The 22,391-nt window shown below is 34.4% G+C and overlaps 1 protein-coding gene across 13 annotated transcripts in view; it reads left to right on the top strand.

The window, feature by feature from the left end:
* The window catches only part of LOC125671252 (multiple PDZ domain protein-like), a 124,449-nt gene that overhangs the window by 33,252 nt on the left and 68,806 nt on the right, over positions 1 to 22,391 (top strand). For all 13 annotated transcript variants that reach the window (XM_056163708.1, XM_056163707.1, XM_056163705.1 and 10 more), the window contains 6 exons: positions 8,746 to 8,880; positions 11,904 to 12,194; positions 15,123 to 15,246; positions 18,873 to 18,964; positions 20,384 to 20,519; positions 21,886 to 22,116. In XM_056163708.1, coding sequence (XP_056019683.1) covers positions 8,746 to 8,880; positions 11,904 to 12,194; positions 15,123 to 15,246; positions 18,873 to 18,964; positions 20,384 to 20,519; positions 21,886 to 22,116 — 1,009 coding nt within the window. The remainder of the gene's footprint in view (positions 1 to 8,745; positions 8,881 to 11,903; positions 12,195 to 15,122; positions 15,247 to 18,872; positions 18,965 to 20,383; positions 20,520 to 21,885; positions 22,117 to 22,391) is intronic.

Raw genomic sequence — 22,391 nt, 5'->3', positions numbered from 1 at the left:
AATTTTGATTCGTTATAAACATTATTTGTTATAACCAATAAGTTCATGATATGCTTTAAAGGGACTGGTTCACGATTTTCGATAAAAATGTTTTTCTTTTCTTATGGTAAACATAAATATAACTCATTTAATATGGACAGCCAAAATTTTGACCTGATGAATGCAAGAATAAAAGCAATATTTTATCCTTAAATCTGTGTTATGTAAACAAAGACTCAGGTCTTTTTATGTATACAAACAAACAAGTGAAATATTGATTTTATAATATAAAGCATCTTAATTTTGCATAGTAACAAATTTTTACTTTTAGATGACACATTTACCCCAAAAATGCTTGAAATGTGAAAGATATAATAAATTCAGATCGATATCCATTTCTTTTGAAAATTTTGTAAACAATAACATACCGCAATCTCTGTTTACAAAACAAATATTAAACTCTCTAAAATGAGCTTCTGTGAGAATGGATAACCTTAATTTTTATGTGAACTCTTTTAAACACATTAAACAATAGATTTTGATCACTAAAAGTGAAAAAGAAAATTTTGGGGAAAATCGTGAATCAGTCCCTTTAAAACCACAGGGAATGAAAATCACTTTGCTGTAAGTGTGAATTCATTATAAACATATCAAATCACTTTGCTGTAAGTATGAATTCATTATAAACATATTAAATCACTTTGCTGTAAGTGTGAATTCATTATAAACATGTTGAATCACTTTGCTGTAAGTGTGAATTCATTATAAACATGTTGGTTGTAACCATGTTTTACTGTATCTCAGATTTGAATATACATTTGTTTTTAAAAGTGTCATCATTTAAAGAAGCCAAACCAAACTATGCCCTCTAGTGGTCACAACTGTTATCTTGAGTCTTTACCTAAGACTCTCACTCAAAGGAGTTTATGGGAACAACCACATGTCTGGTTGAATGAGACTAGAAAAAAGTGAAGTGTATTTATATCCACCAATGATCACTAACTAGTGCTAACACATGATATTAAAACCTATCGAGAAATTCTTTGTTCCGTTTATGTACGCTTGTCAGCACAAATTTTATTTTATGCATGCATAAACTCTAAACAAATGGAGTTTTGAATATGAAAAATTCATATATCTGCATGCAGAGGACAATATCGGCTTGAAGATCAATAGACCCTAAACCGGCTCACTTTCTTTTGTAATAATGAAAATGCCCACTTGCATTCAGTGTAAATGTGAAACCATCACAAACTATATATTGTCCTCCTTATGAAGAATTTGGTAATAAAGAAATGTTGGTTATGAGGAATAATTTTGAAATCCCTTACCACATCCTTGATAAAATCTGCATAAGAAAAAGTTGGTTATAAGAAATTTTGTGATATTTTATATCCCAGTTTCACAATATGATTTATTTATAGCAAAGTCTATTCATGTATTCTGCCTTCAATTAAAATGCCAATTTGTAAATATATTACATGTTTATGTCTATAATAAAAGCAATCATTGTTACAAATAAAAAGAAATTATTCTCCATATGAAAGGTGAAGATAACGAACAGTGATCAATCTCATAACTCCAATAAGCAATACAAAATAGAAAGTTGGGCAAACATGAACCCCTGGATATACCAGAGGTGGGATCAGGTGCCTAGGAGGAGTAAGCATCCCCTGTTGACCAGTCACACCTGCCGTGTATCTTTTTTATTGAAGTATTAACAAAACAATTTATGTTGTTGATAAAACCATGATATAGCTGTAAGGAATTCTCTTATCATGAGATATAGAATTGTGTTCGTTAGGAATTAAATGTAGGTGTGCCAAGAAGTTCTTTGTAAGGAAGTTTTACTGTACCAAATAAATAGAGACTTGCCCATGCTAAGAAATTCTTTATAAACAGGTTTTACTGTAGTAAATGAATAGGGGCATGGCCATTCTGAAAGTAGGCTACAGAAATAAAATTCTTTATGAACAGGTTTTACTGTAGTAAATAAATAGAGACATGCCCATGCTAAGAAATTCTTTATAAACAGGTTCTACTGTAGTGAATGAATAGGAGCATGCCCATTCTATGAAATTCTTTATCAACAGGTTTTACTGTAGTAAATAAATAGGGGCATGGCCATTCTATGAAATTCTTTATCAACAGGTTTTACTGTAGTAAAAAAATCTTTATAAACAAGTTACACTGTTGCAAATGACTGGATAAGCATGTAATGAAGAAACTCATTGTTGTGGCATTTCAAAAATACAATGATTACAGTTAGCATAGTTATAATGTCAATTGTGACCCCCCCGCCCACCCCCTTTTCTTTATCTTTGCTGTGCTTGCAATGCTTTGGACCATCCTGTAGTAATAATTAAGTCAGTATTATATTCATCTATTAGAGGTTTTGTGATATGACAAACTCGTCACTGGTTTCAAATGCTTGTATTAAACTTAAAGGTGTTATTTATGGGTACTGAACTGTATATACAGACTGAGTTCATGAAGATTAGACACTGGAGAATTTTAGGCTTGCTCTCTAATCCTTTTCTATATGAAATATTTATAAATTAAACCAAGTAGTTAATGGGTTCATTACTGACCATCTATAGAAATCGGTTTTTGGGGGGGGGGGGGGGGGGGGGGGGGTGCTTATTTTGACCACATGTGGTGATCAGATCCAAAATGCCAAAATAACAACCACCAAAGGACTGTATGTGATGACACCCCCCCCCCCCCCCCCAAGGAACAGTCATGCTATTGTTTCAAAATTAAAGTATTTTATGCTAAAATCCATATTTATATAACTCAGTTGTTTATTTTCAATTTGATCAAAGTCACATAGATTTCAGAATTATGAGGTAAAGAATGTTTTCCCGTCTTGTTCAGTATTTTTAGCATTTTTTCAGAAAGCATTGGGCACAGGCTTCAACGAAATTCACAGTAGTGCTATAGTTTTATGGTAATTTTTAAATGGGACAAAGTGACAGTCTCAATATCCATAATATTCTATCTTAATGTTGACAAACATATTTTTTACTCATCAATTGCATGCAGTTGTTACACTGATCTATCGGTGTCATATGGAAATTATTTTCATGGTTGCTCTCTAAAGTATGTTATTTCCAAGTTCAAATTTCTATCACAAGATTATTTATTAGATTACTAGATTCTTGCCAACTATATTGGACATGTAAAACTTTTGCTATCACTTATCACTCATAAGATTTCAAAAGTCTCATTTAAAGTAAGCATTTTGCAAATTCTGTGACTTCGTTACAATGATCTAGTTTGCCAATACAACCTATCATTGGGTGAAATGCTGTATGACATGTGTCATACCAATTGTTAGGCCGTTCTTTTCATACTGATTTTGACTACGGATTACTCTGTTTACCTGATTAAGGTAGGGCTCATCACAGGTGTGACCGGTTAACGGAATGCTTACTCCTCCTAGACACCTGATCCCACCTCTGGTATATCCAGGGGTCCATGTTTACCCTATTCTTAATTTTGTATTCCTTATTGGAGTTATTAGATTGATCATATTTGTTTATCATCACCTTATGGTAAATTCAAGCTTGTCTACATTGAAAGCAAACCAGTTGGTTCAGTCTTATAATTGCTACATTTGTTAGAAAAGCTGGAAATATGGAATGAAGAGAAGGATTTTTAATAAGGTATTAAACCTGCTTTTCAATCAAAATTTGGATGGATTCATAGGTTCAAGGATGAAAAGGTTGCTCAGTAGTTGTTGTTTGTGTTTCTGAGGGTCTGTCTCACTTATTGCTGCAGATGAAGAGTGCATATGTGAGAATGAAAATACTCTGATTGTATATTTGCTATCTTTGACATGTTGAAATGGTGTGTATCCGTTTGACAAACCTCATGAATATAATACACTAGTTCAACTTGTCGGATATAGCAGATATAAAAACACACAATATAGATATCATCTATATCAAACCCTTCAAAACTAGCCCAGTAGAGCATCAATATGGAGACCTTTGTGTTGAGCTAAGAGCATAAGCACAAATTCATTCATCATCAATTTCAGAAATAGTACAATATACCAAAGTGAACTCAACAATATTTTTTTTATGAATTTCCATTAAATGATTTTCTTTTTGATATTGATTTTTGATATGTATACGGAACCTCGATAATGCTCCATCTCTGTCAGCAGAAGCCCAATTTGATCAAGATTGATTGATTGTATGTAGTTTTAACATCCCTTCGAGAATAATTCATTCATATGGTGATGACACCAGCGATAGGTGAAGTGGCAAATTTAGGCAGATGCTTTGAATTTGCGCCAAGGCGTTAGGGTTCCTTATCAAACCAATGCTGATTGTGACATAGAAACTCGATATTGAGTGTTTCATTTGATGTATGTGGATCTCATCTTGAGCATATGGCCAAAGAACAGTCCCTACCAAGTGATAAACCCTCTGTCTGAATTGAACAAGATGAGTATCGAACCCTCAATCACACACTTACAAAGCAATTTCACAATGCATTGAGTTTCTGTTCATTGTGTATATTCGCTGCAAGCCAAGGATTTTTGGTCCACTCTGCTCCGTACAAACTGTGGCCCACAGTGGCGACATCTTGTGGAGGATTTTGAATTTCAACTTTATAATTTTGCTTGTTGGGTAATGGCTTTCGTGATACTGTTAATTAGTAAATGTTAACATTCCCGATATTGTGTTTGTGTTGAATTAATCATATTATGTTTATAGTTGCAAGGCTTACAGTATGGATGACCTCTGCTTTAAGTGCCTGAAGACGACAGTCAATTTTCTCTTAACTTGTTTGACTTGTTATTGCACATGTAACAGACATACTGAGACAGGCTGTCATTCTGTAATTAAGAACTTCAGTAAATGTTGTTTTAAAAATTGAAGAGAAGATGAAAATATCACCCTATGTTATTTTGGTTGTAATCGACCCTCACACACAGCTCCATTGTAGGGATTAATCCCATAAACAACTGATAAACACAGGTGCTGCCATCTATGTTTCATGTGGTTTTCATTGGTTCAAAGGTCAAGCCTTGGTGCCAATGAAAATTTAGCCACAGTCTACTCTACCAAGGGTTTGTGGGGAGCAGAGTGGACTAAAGACCCTTTGCCAAGATGAATTGCATAGTGGATGACTCCTGTCTTTTATTTTGGTACATTGTTCAACTCTGATTCTGCTTTTTGTATTCACTGATATTCAGATGAATGAACCATTTAATATGATAATTTCTATTTAAAGACTGAGAAAATATAAGCACCGCCTACAAATTGACCTGATCTGTGAATCCTTGTCAATCAAGTGAAATTAAGCTTCAGATTGGATTCTAGAAATTGATTGAAAATTAGTTACTAGTCCATGTGTACACCTTATCTACCTTTTCTGGCGATCAAGGCATTCGTGCAACCTCGCGGCATAAAGCAGCTCGATAAAAAAAAACCCCAGGAAAAGTTTGGACTTTTCATATAGAAATAGTCACACAATATAAATAGAAGTAAATTTGGCATACAATTACATGTACATCCAATCAATTATAATAGATATATAGTAGGTTATGCTTAGGGAAAGGTACGATTGATAATTAAGGATTGTTAGAATATGATTTACACGATTTTATGTTAACCAAAATGCACCGACTCTCGCTGGAAATGTCGAGTAATTATATATGATTAATGGTTATGAAGAAAAATTAATCATAAGTAAATACCTCATTGAAATCTTGTTTACACTCAGTTGAAAACTTGTAAGTGAAAACCTGGTGACAACAGGACATGGAACTGTCAAATTATCGGAAGAGAAATTAGCCGCTATAAGACCTCTTTCTAGCGTATGATGGTTGGAATTGGGATCCAGAAGAAGAACGAATTCTTCATCTGGACCAGTTATTGAAGGAACTGTCAGAAGATCCGAATATCCTGACTGTTTTTGTAGGCCATGCATTATGGGCGAGTCACACAGACAACTTTGGTGGCCAAAAAAATCTTGTGTGCCTTCGTCGAATAGCCATGTCTGATCTAGTTCTGTACTCGTCCTGATAAGTAGAAGACGAGAGCAGCTGTGGTTATTCGATGATGGCAGTCAAATGGATACAAGAAAACTGCAGTAACTATGATTGTAATAAAGAATATTCTGCCTAATTTTTCATTGGCTAACATCCTCATTCATACAAAATAAATTTATCGAGCTTTAACATGATTGATTCGATCATTAGATTTAATCTGATCCTAAGCCATCTGACATCAAATAGAAAATGTTATTAGACACTGTAATGTTGAATCGTAAGCCATCTGACATCAAATAGAAAATATTATTATACCCCCCGTGAACGAAGTTCAGGGGGTATATAGGAATCACTCTGTCTGTCCATCTGTCTCTCTGTGCAGATTCGTGTCCGGGCCCTAACTTCTTTGTTCTTTGACATAGGCATACCATATTTGGCACACAGGTGGATCACCATGAGACGATCTGATGAGTACCCTCATGACCTCTATATGACCTTGACCCTTGACCTCAAGGTCAAATTTAAAGGTTTTTACAATGGATTCGTGCCAGGGCCATGACTTTGTTCTTTGACATAGGCATACCATATTTGACACATGAGCGTATCACCATGTGACGATGTGTCGGGTACCTTCATGACCTTTATATGACCTTGAACTTTGACCTCAAGGTCAAAATTGATTATAGGGTTTTGACATAGTCATACCATAAGACATGGGTGTATCACCATGAGACGATGTGTCATGTACATTCATGACCTTGACCTTTGATCTCAAGGTCAAAATTATAGGTTGATACCATGGATTTGTGTTCGTACTATATCTTCCATTTTCTTCTACAAAGGCATACCATATTTTTACACTCAGGAAAGAGGTAATTTATACCTAATGTACACCGTAATGTTGAATCGTAAACCATCTGACATCAAATAGAAAATATTATTGGACACTGTAATATCGAATCGTAAGCCATCTGACATTAAATAGAAAATATTATTGGACACTGTAATATCGAATCGTAAGCCATCTGACATCAAATAGAAAATATTATATGACACTGTAATGTTGAATCGCAAGCCATCTGACATCAAGTAGAAAATATTCAACACTGGGTGAGTAATTTAATTGACACACTATCTGAACTGACATTGATTTTATTTTCCACAGCACTTTAGATTAGACAGGTTCTACTCTGTGTGTGTGTATGTGTGTGCCTGCACGTGTGCATTAGTGCATGAGTGCATATACACAAATACACACACACACACATATATATATATTTTCATTTTTGAAAATACACGAGGGAATGAATTAACTGCCAGCATACTTCATGAAGCATGTTAGCACTTCGTGAGAAGTATGCTAATGGGATTAGTTTGAAAGTTCGTACCTTTATGAAATCTTATTTCTTTTGTAAACCTAATACATTCTACTTTCATTTCTGTTGCAATTCTGAGCCGTTAGAATAGATGTACTATATTTATCAAGGTTCATACACACATTGTTCACAGCTGCATCGCATTCACGAGGAAATGGTTATCATTATGATTAGTCAAGATATCAAAAACAAAAACAGTGGACATGTAAACATAGACTTGTGTTTGTGTAAGTGAAAAAGATTGTACAGGCCAGAAATCATTTATGAAGTGGTATGGAATTTTGTAATTTTGTAAAGCTGTCACATTTTTCTAAAGAAAAAAATATGTATATTCATACAGACTAATCCATTCTGTCTGTGTTTGGCCTATAATGATAGGCCTTCAAATCCAGTCTTCTCATATTCCTGTCTGCTTTGATTGCATGGTGATGAACCCCGCACTTCGGCTCTCTTAAAATCTCCCAGACGGTTTTCATACCTAATGAAGCACTGCCTCAGCATTATGATAAACTGAACTATAATCTGCAGATTTCCACAAGTTGATGTCATTTTCTGCAACAAATACAAAATGAGATGGCACGTGGGTCACCAGTTTTGAGGTTTTTGGGGGGTGGGGATTTTTTAAAGTCTTTTTGTGGCTTATGCTAGATGAGGTATGCTGTAAAAATCTCTTGTAGTTTGGATGTGTGATGTATTTGCACAGACCTGAATTATAAGAAGGTTGTGATCTCTGAACTGAATGATCCTTGGAGTTTGATATTCAGATATTGCAGTGTAGTTTTAGGATACCTGTTCATGATTCGGGGTTCATCTCATTGTCCATTTACAGATGCTTTTGTTACCAAAAAATGCTACACTAGTGTGTCAAATGCACACAAAATCAGATTTGGGTTTTAAACAAGTGCTGGTCTCTTGGTCCCTGATGCAATATTATGATAAACATACTAATCTTTGGGGGCCAGTTTTCAGTGATTGTACAAGATTTTACAGTTTTGTTGGAATGCAATTTTGTAGACATGGTGTTTCGTTGCAGTTCTAAAATTTAAGGTTATCAAGTATATAGGCCGGACTACCCACGCAATCCCTGAAAATTTAGTCCCACAAATTATAATGATTGTACAGTGCGCTCAAAATAGTATGCAAGTGAATAGTGCAGTGTATGTGGTACTTACAGTTAAGAGCATTAATATCAAACTTTACCAAAATAAATGGAAATAAAAGTGATAAGATATTAAGCATTAATAAACAGTATATTCCTTGCCTTTGTCTTATTCATATCATTTGATAAATTAATATAACAATTATTACTGTCTGCATAAACTAGGCTGTCTTCTAGACCTGATTAATTATTTTTCTTGCACTACTTTTGTCATATTGCAGTTAAACACTGAATGGACTCAGATTGAAGTCATAGATCTGGTAAATGATGGATCAGGACTAGGATTTGGGATTTTTGGCGGACGCAGCACAGGGGTGATTGTAAAGACAATTTTACCGGGAGGCATTGCTTGTATTGTAAGTATTTTCCTGATCATAAGGTTTGAGAATAGGTTGAACACCTAATTAATTCTTGTCTTCAGCCACTCATTAAACTATCATCCTTTTTGTGGTGTATAGTTTCTGGCATGACTCAAAATAGTGGAATAGCTCATTCCAATATGAGATGGACAAGCTGAGCCATATTTTCAAATCTAGTAATAATACAGTGTCTCTATATAATGAAAAGTTCTGGGGTCTAACACTGCCAGTGAAGAAACAAGTATTTCCTTGAATTGATTACTTCTTATGATTCTTGTATTAAATTTGCCTGATCCTCCGCAGTGAATTCATCTTGATTCTTAGTGATTAATTCTCCATCACATCCAAGTAAAGAGGTCTTCAGTGGCAAATTACAGCTTCTAACACCCCATTTTAGACCACTCTTAGGATAAATGATACTTTGCATTTCTTTTTTGGAATCCTGCAGATCAATGGAGATCGGGTCTGCAGAGATTGCCGAAAGCAGAGTTAATAGAATTTCCTGTACCTTAGAGGGGTTGTTTTCATCAAGGCGACTGGTTGTAACGTTTGCAGCAACAATTGTGCTTCAGTCTTGTGCTTATGTCAGATGTCAGTTGCGTGGCTTCTCAGAAACTGTTAGTTGCAGTTTGTCTCTGATGCCAGAAAGCTTTAAGAGATGGATGCCAGAAGAGATTTAGGCTTTAACTTTTCACTTTGCTGTTGACCTATAAAGTGTCTGCTGCTTGATGAAAACACCCAGAGAAAATTTGATTAGTTTGGTCATCTCTCAGACACAGTGGAGATTTGGTGTTGTAAATATTACATGAATTCGAGAGGAAATACTAGATTGTCATACAATTGTCAACCTCCTTCAATAGATTTTGTGGAAGCCTTTTTATACATGAATAGATGACAATTTGGGAATATTGTTCCTATAGGAATATCAGAATTTCTCATCATGCTACAATCAGAGCTTATTTCTGATTGAGTAGTTAAGAGTTTTGTACTGCTTTTAGGGATCACTTAAATATGAATTAAATAATGGTATGTAGATGATGTGAATGGGAAGTAATGTGGTTATTAATTCTTTCTAAATCATTTGAAAACATTGCACAAATAACCATTCTTCAAAGGATTCAATTACTTTTATTTGCTTTTCAATGCGTATATAAATTCATCAATGGAAATAGAATTTTGTATGTGATACCAATTCATAAATTGACAAAGTTTAGTGCTATGAAATCACTAATTTTTGTTCCCATCTAATTTTCAATTAATTGAAATTAAGACCCACCAAGTATCCATTTTCTCGTAAGCCACAAAAATTTGAAAATTTCAAAAGGAGTGATTTCATGGTACTTCTAGTTAAATACTACATTCAGGGAAATTCTTATTCTCACCCAGATTAACTGAAAGGCAATTTTGAATCACTTTCCCAAAAATTTGCCTAAAGCCATATTTTGCTTTTTTAGAGTGATTATTTAATTCATATTCACCCGCTTTCGATGTCACCCCTTAAGAATAAAGGTGAAATGGACAAAAATGAATGAGGATTAAAATTTTCCTGCATGCAGTATTTTTATTTTCCGTTATACAATATTTTCATTTTTCTTGTATATAGTGTTTTTATTTTTCTCGTATACAGTATTTTTATTTTCCCGTATACAGTATTTTTATTTTCCCATATACAGTGTTTTTATTTTCGAGTATACAGTATTTTTATTTTCCCGTATACAGTATTTTTATTTTCCCGTTTACAGTGTTTTTATTTTCCGGTATGCAGTATTATATAAATACTGCATGTAGTTTAGGGTAACATTGAAAATTTTCACCCCGAGAAAACCATTGTCAACCGAGGCATAGCCGAGGTTGACAATGGTTTTTCGAGGGGTGAAAATTTTCAATGTTACCCTCAACTTCATGCAATATTTGTTTTATTATACTGAATGTTATATAAACAACAAAGCAGAAAGACTTATTATATCTGTTGATATTTGATCAATCACTGTTATGCGATTTTTCGTATATCGATGCGGGTATTCGTGTTTATTACAAACGCTCAAACAACGTCGTCTAACAATCTACGGTGAACTGTACGCGCATAAATTTGACGCATGTGATAATTTTTTATAATATCACCCGTTGTCAAGTACTGTTACCCGTTGCTAGATACTATCACCCTGGAGGGCGTGCTTTCTGTTCTCAGAGGGTAAAAATATGTTTTTTCAAATGCTTATCGACCAATCAGATTCGAGTATTTTACATGAAAGTATATTATAATCTTATTTTACTCGTATACAGTATTTTTATTTTCCTTTATACAGTATTTTTATTTTACACGTATACAGTATTTTTATTTTCCCGTATACAGTATTTTTATTTTACGCGTATACAGTGTTTTTATTTTCCTTTATACAGTATTTTTATTTTACTCGCATATACAGTGTTTTTATTTTACTCGTGTATACAGTATTTTTATTTTACTCACGTATACAGTGTTTTTATTTTCCTTTATACAGTATTTTTATTTTACTCGCGTATACAGTATCTTTATTTTACTCGTGTATACAGTGTATTTATTTTCCTTTATACAATATTTTTATTTTACTCGCGTATACAGTGTTTTTATTTTACTCGCGTATACAGTGTTTTTATTTTACTCGCGTATACAGTATTTTTATTTTACTCGCGTATGCATTGTTTTTATTTTCCGGTATACAGTATTTTTATTTTCCGGTATACAGTGTTTTTATTTTCCGGTATACATTGTTTTTATTTTACTCGTTTACAGTGTTTTTATTTTCCGATATACAGTATTTTACTCATATACCGTGTTTTTATTTTACTTGTATACAGTGTTTTTATTTTACTCGTATAATGTTTTTATTTTCCGGTATACTGTGTTTTTATTTTACTCGTATAGTGTTTTTATTTTCCGGTATACAGTATTTTTATTTTACGCATATACAGTATTTTTATTTTACGCATATACAGTATTTTTATTTTCCGTTATACAGTATTTTTTGGTCTTCTTTTAGGATGGACGGCTACACAGCGGTGACCACATCTTACAAATTGGGGAGGTGAACGTAAGGGGCATGAGCTCGGAGCAGGTGGCCTCTGTCTTACGTCAGTCTGGCAGTGAAGTCCGTCTAATTGTGGCTCGGCCGGTCAATGAACCCTCTCCCTACCCCATCCCCCACGCTCCAATCGTTCCCACCCACCAGTTGGATGAACACCTTCAGCAGATCAATGCCTTGTTACATGGGGAACATTTCAACCAGCAGATGGCAGAGGAGTTAGCAGGGGGGATGATCCAAGTGCACATGGTACTTTTTGATTTGTGTGGGCCTTTTTAGCTCACCTGAGCTGAAAGCTCAAGTGAGCTTTTCTGATCACCCGTATTCCGGCGTCCGTCCGTCCGTCCGTCTGTAAACTTTTCACATTTTCAACTTCTTCTCAACAACCACTGGGCCAATTTCAACCAAAGTTGGTACAAAACATCCTTAGGTAAAGGGAATTCTAAATTGTTAAAATAAAGGGCCAGGCCACCATCCAAGGGGAGATAATCAAGAAAAGGTAAAAATAGGGTAGGGTCATTAAAAAATCTTCTTCTCAAGAACCACTGGGCCAGAAAAGATGAAATTTATAGATAAGCTTTATTAGGTAGTGCAGATTCTAAATTGTTAAAATCATGGCCCCCGGGGGTCGGATGGGGCCACAATAGGGGGTCAAAGTTTTACATACAAATATATAGGGAAAATCTTTAAAAATCTTCTTCTCAAGAACCACTGAGCCAGAAAAGCTGAGATTTATATGAAAGCTTCCTTATATAATGCAGATTCTAAATTGTTAAAATCATGGCCCCCGGGGGTCGGATGGGGCCACAATAGGGGATCAAAGTTTTACATACAAATATATAGGGAAAATCTTTAAAAATCTTCTTCTCAAGAACCACTGAGCCAGAAAAGCTGAGATTTATATGAAAGCTTCCTTATATAATGCAAATTTCAAATTGTTAAAATCATGGCCCCCGGGTGTTGGATGGGGCCACAATAGGGGGTCAAAGTTTTACATACAAATATATAGGGAAAATCTTTAAAAATCTTCTTCTCAAGAACCACTGAGCCAGAAAAGCTGAGATTTATATGAAAGCTTCCTTATATAATGCAGATTCTAAATTGTTAAAATCATGGCCCCCGGGGGTCGGATGGGGCCACAATAGGGGGTCAAAGTTGGGTTTTGGTTTTTTTTTTGTTTTTTTGTTTTTTTTGGATATAGTGCAGATTCAAGTTCATTAAAATCATGGACCCCGGGGATTGAATGGGGCCTCAAGGGGGGCCTCAAAGTTTTACATACAAATTTATAGGAAAAATCTTTTAAAATCTTCTCAAGAACCACTGAGCCAGAAAAGCTGAGATTTATATGAAAGCTTCCTGATATAGTGCAGATTATAAATTGCTAAGATCATGGCCCCCGGGGGTCGGATGGGGCCACAATAGGGGATCAAAGTTTTACATACAAATATATAGGAAAAATCTTTAAAAATCTTCTTCCCAGAACCACTAAGCCAGAAAAGCTGAGATTTATATGAAAGCTTTCTGATATAGTTCAGATTCAGGTTTGTTGAAATCATGCCCCCCTGGGGTAGGATGGGGCCACAATAGGGGATCAAAGTTTTACATACAAATATATAGGGAAAATCTTTAAAAATCTTTTTCTCAAGAACCATTGGGCCACAGAAGTTCATATTTACATGAAAGCTTTCTGACATAGTGTAGATTCAAGTTTGCAAAAACCATGGCCGCCAGGGGTAGGTTTGGGGTCATAATAGGGACTACGGATTTACATGCAAATAGATATGGAAAATCTTCTGATATGGACCAAGGTGACTCAGGTGAGCGATGTGGCCCATGGGCCTCTTGTTTTAATAGTTGTCAGTTAATATTCTGTATAATGTGTGTAAAGGGTTGTCTATGATTTCACTTGATGATATATAAAAAAAAAATTAATCTTTTTTCTTAATTAATGTATAGCTTTTTGTTAAGGACATTTAAAACATCTTTGTTAAAGTCTTTTTATTAAGGCATTGGAGATATATAAGAATATTGCAAGAGAGAAATTCCTTTAAATTTCTTCCCCATATTAATTCCCATTTAAAAGTTGCATGCTGGTGTCTATTGTAGAATCAGTGAGGAAACACTACTCACATGATCTTACAGGAAAGTTCGTTTCATTCCTTAAATGACTTTAGTGACAGTAATCATTCATATTCACATTGTACCCGTCAGATATCATTAGGTATGATGAATGTAATTACTTTTATGCATGCTTCAGCACATCAACTGATTACCAACGTAGATTTATATTTATTTTTGCCCAGGAAACAAGAAAATCTATAATCCTAAATTTCTTTCATAAATACATGTCCTATTATCATATCAATCTTGAATCAAACTGTATTAGCTTGACAATGTTCCAAGTATGGAGGTGAATTGGCCAAATTGTGAGGTCAAAGTTCAAGTATTTAGTAAATCTTTTACTACAAGATATAATACCAAGAAACTTATATAGATTACAGACTGGTCAAATCGAAATACATGTAAAATCTTAGGAAATTGATACATATACATTACTTTATACATAAAGCTTCAAAGACTGACAAGTTGAAATAAGTTTTGTGTAACATTGTAAATTGTAAACCTCATTATCAAGTTAAATGAGACAAGTTCCTGAATATGGAATGTATGTAACAATGTAAATTTTAAGTCCTATTGACAAGTTGAATAGAAACAAGTTTTTGAATATGGAATGTATGTAACAATGTGGAAAGCAAGTCCCGTGCTGTATGTGGAATGTAAGTCCCGTCCTGTATATGAAATGTAAGTCCCGTCCTGTATATGAAATGTAAGTCCCGTGCTGTATGTGGAATGTAAGTCCTGTCCTGTTTGTGAAATGTAAGTCCCGTGCTGTATGTGGAATGTAAGTCCCGTGCTGTATGTGAAATATAAGTCCCGTCCTGTATATGAAATGTAAGTCCCGTCCTGTATGTGAAATGTAAGTCCCGTGCTGTATGTGAAATGTAAGTCCTGTCCTGTATGTGAAATGTAAGTCCCGTGCTGTATGTGGAATGTAAGTCCCGTCCTGTATGTGAAATGTAAGTCCCCTGCTGTATGTGAAATGTAAGTCCTGTCCTGTATGTGAAATGTAAGTCCCGTCCTGTATGTGAAATATAAGTCCCGTCCTGTATATTTCAGCCTGCTTACAATGATGTAGGACCTGACTACCCAGAGGTGGAATACTTTGATGTCACTCTGATGAAGGACAGCCAAGGTCTTGGGATTACGATAGCAGGCTACGTGGGCAAAGACAATGCTCCAGGTACGCTAGACCTCTCAACAGGTGGCAGGAAACACAACGTGTGCTGCAGCTCTCTTCATTTAATCTCTTGTTCAAGCAAACATAAGAAATGTATTTTATGAGTCGTCAGCCACGATAAGAAATTTCAAATGTTCACAAAAATCTCGGAATATAACAATTTCTACCTGTGTGTATTTCTGGTATTTGGTTGACTGTATTCAAATTACGATAGGTATTTAACAGTGTCTGCATATGACGTCATTTTGTATTCTTTCATGATATTGCCGGCAAAGTTTATTTGAGTGGAAATGGGGTATATTGATGGCCAGTGGGATAACCTTAGATATTTATATTCATTGATCTAAACTAATAACAATACACATATATCAATACGCTCATTATGTTTGTGCAGTACATTTACATGTATTGATTTTAATCCCATATGCTTCCTAACTTGTATTCTGAATATAAATTTATTGTGGTGTCACAGCTGGCATTACATCACAACAGCCTGGAATAAATCTGGGTCCTCAGAAAGATGAAGTCTAGCCACATTTCAAATACACTTATTGATTCAAAGTATAGATTTAATGACACTTAACTAATAATCAAACAGGGAGCTTTTCTTTTTCTTTTTTTAAAAATGCACACAAAAAATACGATTTTCTGACTCATAAAGTCAGGCCCAGACAAATCTGATTGACCTCAGATGGGGGCAGGTACTTTTTCTGCAAGGGTAAGTAAATATTTTACTGGTGTTTGGCACTATTTGCATAGGGACAAGTCAGTTTTTAAAAGGATGATGTTTACATTGAAATTGTGTGTGAAATTGAAAATTGATTTTTGTGTGTCCTTGATCCACTCTTATTGTTAGTCATAAAATTGAAGGTTATGATACATATTTACAAATGAAATAGGAACCAAGGTAATGAATATTTAAATAATGATTCAGCCAATCGGAACACGGCATATGTAAATTCTTTGGTACAGTTTTACTCTCTGTTTATATATACTGTATTGTGTTTTTCTGAAAGGTAGTCTGTCTATTGTTTGGAAATGTTTCAACTAATATTTTATTAAAGGTGGCAGACAATATGCAGTTATTGAACGAGTGTAAGGGCAATAGTCATTTGATAACTGCTTTTTATCATATTGCAATGCTCTGTGAAATTCGGAGACAAATATAAATCTTTCAAATTTAATTGTCTGAGAACAAATTTCACTTAGGAAATCAATGAAAATGCTATGTTCAATAGTCAGTTGAATATTAAATTATACATCAATAGTAAACTTTTTTCCCCAACTTCCAATTAAATAATCTAATACTTCTTTCCGTTTGTGTATAAATTCCTGTTACATGAGTGCTTTTATTCATTTGTTTCATTATAAACATTTACAACAGAGCTAGAGCAGATAGTCGGGAGGTTGATCATCAAGTAGCGCTCGTTTTCTGAGATAGTCGGGAGGTTGATCATCAAGTAGGGCTCATTTTCTGAGATAGTCGGGAGGATGATCATCAAGTAGTGCTCGTTTTCTGAGATAGTCGGGAGGATGATCATCAAATAGCGCTCGTTTTCTGAGATAGTCAGGAGGATGACCATCAAATAGCGCTCGTTTTCTGATATCTGTGGTCAATATATAAATCTTAGTGGGAACTGTAAATATTATCAAATTTTGTAGAAATTTAATGATAGAAAATTACTCATTTATGCGTCATTTTCTGTCACATATATATTGTAAAATAATTTTTCGTAACATACTCTGATGTCAGTGATGGATAAATGGTAATGAAAGGCTATATTTTGAATGAGTTCCTTGCTTTGACAAACATTAAAATCATGTTTTCCATAAGTAGATTATTTATTAAAGAAACTGTCAAGGTTTTTTTGCATGTGAGGTAATACCTTGATAGAGCAGAGCCATTTATTCAAGAATTGACATTTGCTCCATTGTGAAATCATCCCTATGTGCCTCAAAAAGGAGATTTGTTATTTTATATTTACATTTTAACCAATATTTAGGAAATAACTAAACCTTGTATCAAGGTTTTAGGTCATTAATGGTGATTTAACGTCACAAGCTGAGTTTTATTGATGACATGAAACCGGAGCCCTCAAGCTGTTTGTAACTGTAAAACCAGCATTAATGATCCCAAATCTTCAGGCTAGTTATTTACATTCTGATGCAGCTCTCTGCATTTTGCATACTATTTCCTTGATTTTTTAGTTTTTTGTTTTTTGTTGTTTTTTTTTTAGAAAAATCACAAAATGTTTATATTTAATTTTTTTGTTTGCATTTCAAAACTGAACTTGAACTGTTGAAAACCTCAATGTAATGGGCAATTTATTGAACTGTCTAAAACCTCAATGTAATGGACAATTTATTGAACTGTCTAAAACCTCAATGTAATGGACAATTATTGAACTGCCTGAAACCTCAATGTAATGGGCAATTTATTGAACTGTCTAAAACCTCAATGTAATGGACAATTTATTGAACTGTCTAAAACCTCAATGTAATGGACAATTATTGAACTGCCTGAAACCTCAATGTAATGGGCAATTTATTGAACTGTCTAAAACCTCAATGTAATGGACAATTTATTGAACTGTCTAAAACCTAAATGTAATGGACAATTTGTTGAACTGTTAAACCTCAATGTAATGGACAATTATTGAACTGCCTGAAACCTCAATGTAATGGACAATTGATTGAACTGTCTAAAACCTCAATGTAATGGACAATTATTGAACTGTCTAAAACCTCAATGTAATGGACAATTATTGAACTGCCTGAAACCGCAATGTAATGGGCAATTTATTGAACTGTCTAAAACCTCAATGTTATGGACAATTTATTGAACTGTCTTAAACCTCAATGTAATGGACAATTGGTTGAACTGTTAAACCTCAATGTAATGGACAATTATTGAACTGCCTGAAACCTCAATGTAATGGGCAATTCATTGAACTGTCTAAAACCTCAGTGTAATGGACAATTTATTGAACTGACTAAAAACTCAGTGCAATGACCAATGAAAATGCAGATTACCTTTTTGTTAACAGCATGATAAATAGAGAGATATAATCCTTTCAAACAGAAAGATTTATTGTTGACAAAATACTTGCAGATATAAATTTCAGCTAGTAAATGCAATACTTTTTATGTAAAGGTGATGTGTAATGTTTGTTATTTTAGATGACTGCGATTTTAGATGATTGCTTATCTAAATGACTGCTAATTTAGATGACTGCTATTTTAGATGACTGCTAATTTAGATGACTGCTATTTTAGACTACTATTTCAGATGACTGCTATTTTAGACTACTATTTCAGATGACTGTTATTTTAGATTACTGCTAATTTAGATGACTGCTGTTTTAGATTACTGCTAATTTAGATGACTGCTATTTTAGATGACTGCTATTTTAGACTACTATTTCAGATGACTGCTAATTTAGATGACTGCTAATTTAGATTACTGCTAATTTAGATGACTGCTATTTTAGATGACTGCAATTTTAGACTACTATTTCAGATGACTGCTATTTTAGGTAACTGTTAATTTAGGTGACTGCTATTTTAAGTAACTGCTAATTCAGATGACTGGTATTTTAGGTAACTGCTAATTCAGACTGTTATTTCAGATGATCTGTGTGGAATTTTTGTGAAGAGTGTGGCAGAAAACAGTGCCGCTGCAAACGATGGAAGGATTCAGGTCAATGATCAAATCATAAAGGTAATTAAAACTCACCTGTCATAAAGGTAATTCAAACTCACCCGTCATAAAGGTAATTCAAACTCACCCGTCATAAAGGTAATCAAAACTCATCATTATAAAGGTAATTTAAACTCACCCATCATAAAGGTAATTAAAACTTACCTGTCAAAAAGGTAATTAAAATTCACCAGCCATAAAGGTAATTTGAACTCACCTGTCTTAAAGATAACTGAAACCTTACATAGACTAAGATTTTATAATACATATTTAGAACATTCAAGTAGGTAATCAAATCATGTAAGTAATGGAGGCCCACCTTCATTCAGGTACAGAGTTAAAGATAACAAAATTTCTACCAGAGAAACCCCCACCCACCCCCCACCCCCACCCCCACCCAACCTCACCCCTTACAAGTGATATTCACACTCATTTGATACGAAATCTTGGAGTAGAAAGGTGTCAAAGAAGGAAGGCCTTCATAGATATTTGTTGAAGATTTGAATGAACCTGGAAAATAAAGTTATTGGTCTGTAGTGTGTACATTGTGGTTCTTAATTACCTATTCTGGAGGTCAATTATCAGAAAACGGTATCTAATATGGTTATGCTTTAGACTGTTCTTAAAAAGCTTGATCAAGCAGAGAAATGAGTTTTCAAACCAATGAAAATTTTTGGGAGTTTACATGGAAAAGCAATCTAGTAATTACTTGTAATGCTAATCTGTCTGAAGAGGTGACATTTTAAAACCTGTCTTTATGGAAATTACAATGCCTGCAAGTAACACATCAAGGTGTCTATAAACTATTCATGTGTTAAATTATCTTCGAAAATTGCTTTTGTATGTTATATGAAAGGCATTAGTTCTTATGCTTTATTTATGAAGGATAATGAAGAGTAAAATTTTGGTTCATGGGGCAAGCCATTGGCAGACACTTAAAAATTGCTATTTTAAAGGTATCGGTATAAAAAAAGCGCTAATGTCATTATGACGTAATGAGTTCTTTCAGGGTTGACATAAATCAATAAATTGTTTAATAATAATTCAACATGCGCTGAAAATTTGAAAGCAATATGAATCCAATTTAATTATTAAAAGACTTTGTGAAATAATTGCAATTAATCAATTTTTAAAGGTTTTCAATGCCAAAGTATTAGATGGAAACCAACAGAGTTTGTTTAACTCTGAAACGGGCAACAGAACTCCACAAATAAAACTACGATCCTTTGATTCTGCGTTATATGGTGACATTGTGCATTCCATTAGAAATCCCCTGTACTTGTGTAATTGCAGATGCATCCACAACTATTTTTAGAACCAACTCTTAAATTGATTAAATTTGGTGCATTTCATTTTAAAGAATATGCTTCCAAGATAACCTTACTAAAATGGATTTCTTTAATGAAGTTGTTAATTTTGATTCATTATCTCTCTTTTTAGGTAGATAATCAGCATCTTCAGGGATTCACCAATCACCAAGCAGTGGAAGTCCTGCGGAACACTGGACAGATGGTCCACCTACAGTTGGCTCGATTCCAACATGGGCCCAAATATGAGAAACTCCAGCAATACCTAGGTTTGTTCATGGTTCATTTATATGAAAACTCCAACAATACCTAGGTTTGTACAGAGTTCAATGTTAGAAACTCTAGCAATACCTAAGTTTGTTCAGGGTTCATTGTCTATGAGAAACTCCAGCAATACCTTGGTTTCTACAGGGTTCAGTGTCTATGAGAAACTCCAGAAATACCTAGGTTTGTACAGGGTTCAGAGTGTATGAGAAACTCCAGCAATACTTAGGTTTGTTCAGGGTTCAGTGTCTATGAGAAACTCCAGCAATACTTAGGTTTGTTCAGGGTTCAGTGTCTATGAGAAACTCCAGCAATACCTAGGTGTGTTCAGGGTTCAGTGTCTATGAGAAACTCCAGCAATACTTAGGTTTGTTCAGGGTTCAGTGTCGTTGGTCATCCACAAATTGTTATCTGTACTGATGCAGCAGATTTTCAGAATATCAGTATTTATATACATGTATCTCAAGTTAGGGAAGACTACATTATTACACTGAAATGGAATCTACGAAAATCTACAACACAGTACTTAAAATCTTAAAAATATATAAATATATGGTTAATGGAGCTGTTGATGTGATGTAGTGCTCTCTGAAGGACACAGATTAGTGTATCCAGCGTGTACACTGATGTTATGATGAAGCCTGACTGCTTTAATAATTAAAATCGTAAGGGAACTGTCTATATGACAAATTGATACATCAATTGTATATTAGAAATTTCTCCACATCATTTGAACCAAAATTAGAAGCATTAATTAAAAAAAAATAATAATGAACGGCCTTTTCGGATGGATATGATTGTCTTCCTGTGAAGAGTAGAGATTTAAAATTCCCACATGCATGACGAAAACTTGTGATGAACGAATCATTAATTTTTACAGGTGATGATTAATTTTGCCAAGACTGTAAACTTCTAGATAGATAATCACAATAGAGCATCATGAACATCTATCCCGGCGCTGCATGATTGCAAAAGAAGCCAAAAATCAATACAGTTATGATTTATTTAGTATTTTATGTCGGGATTCTATCCCATTATATATAATTTATGGAGTAAATGTATTGCATTATTTAGTACCTTCCATTATAGAAGATCTAGGATATTTAAAAGACCTGGATCATTTCATGTATATATGCGATATGTGCATCTGCAGCCAGCTAATTAGCTTTAAGCAGATTCAGTTGTAGAATACACATTTTATTGATAATATAATTCATTGAATGAAACTGCTCTGTGATGTGGTTATTGGTGATATATTATGAAATATATTCATCATTTCATTTGTCTGCAAAATGTTGAGATAAACTGTGTGTATTTAGGCATAGAAGTGTACCCGCTGTAGAAAGAATTCTTGTTTTTCTGTATTTATAGCCCAGCCTCCTTATAATCCACAAGGAATGATAATTGCCCAACCCCCTTCCACCCAGATGGAAGGCCCACTGATGCCCCCAATGGATGGTCCAGCCACCATTGTATCCCCAATGATTGAGCAGCCCACCCAGGCCCGAATGGTGAACCACATCCAACAAAACGCTCCTATGGATCCACCCGGTCAACAAGTGGAGCTTCACGATATCACCCTGAGTACTGACGATGACTATTGTGAGTGATGATTGAAAATTTTATTGGATTGTCAAGTTCCATTAAAAACAGTCACTTTAGCTAGATATGGGATTTCCAGGTTACCACTACAATTAAGTTTTCTGATAATGCACTGAAACAAATTCAGTTGAACTACAGTGTCTCTGTGAAAAGGCCATTCTCTGATGCCGGCATTACTTTCTCATATTAATTATGTATTACAAATAATACCTCACTAAGCCTCATGATGGTTTCTCTGATCCTAGTCTTCCCATTAAAAATGACATTTTATGCCT

This window comes from Ostrea edulis, chromosome 4, assembly GCF_947568905.1.
Source record: "Ostrea edulis chromosome 4, xbOstEdul1.1, whole genome shotgun sequence".
Taxonomy (NCBI): Eukaryota; Metazoa; Mollusca; class Bivalvia; order Ostreida; family Ostreidae; genus Ostrea; species Ostrea edulis.
The sequence above is the reverse complement of the archived record's forward strand: the minus strand, read 5'-3'. Positions and strand labels throughout refer to the sequence as shown.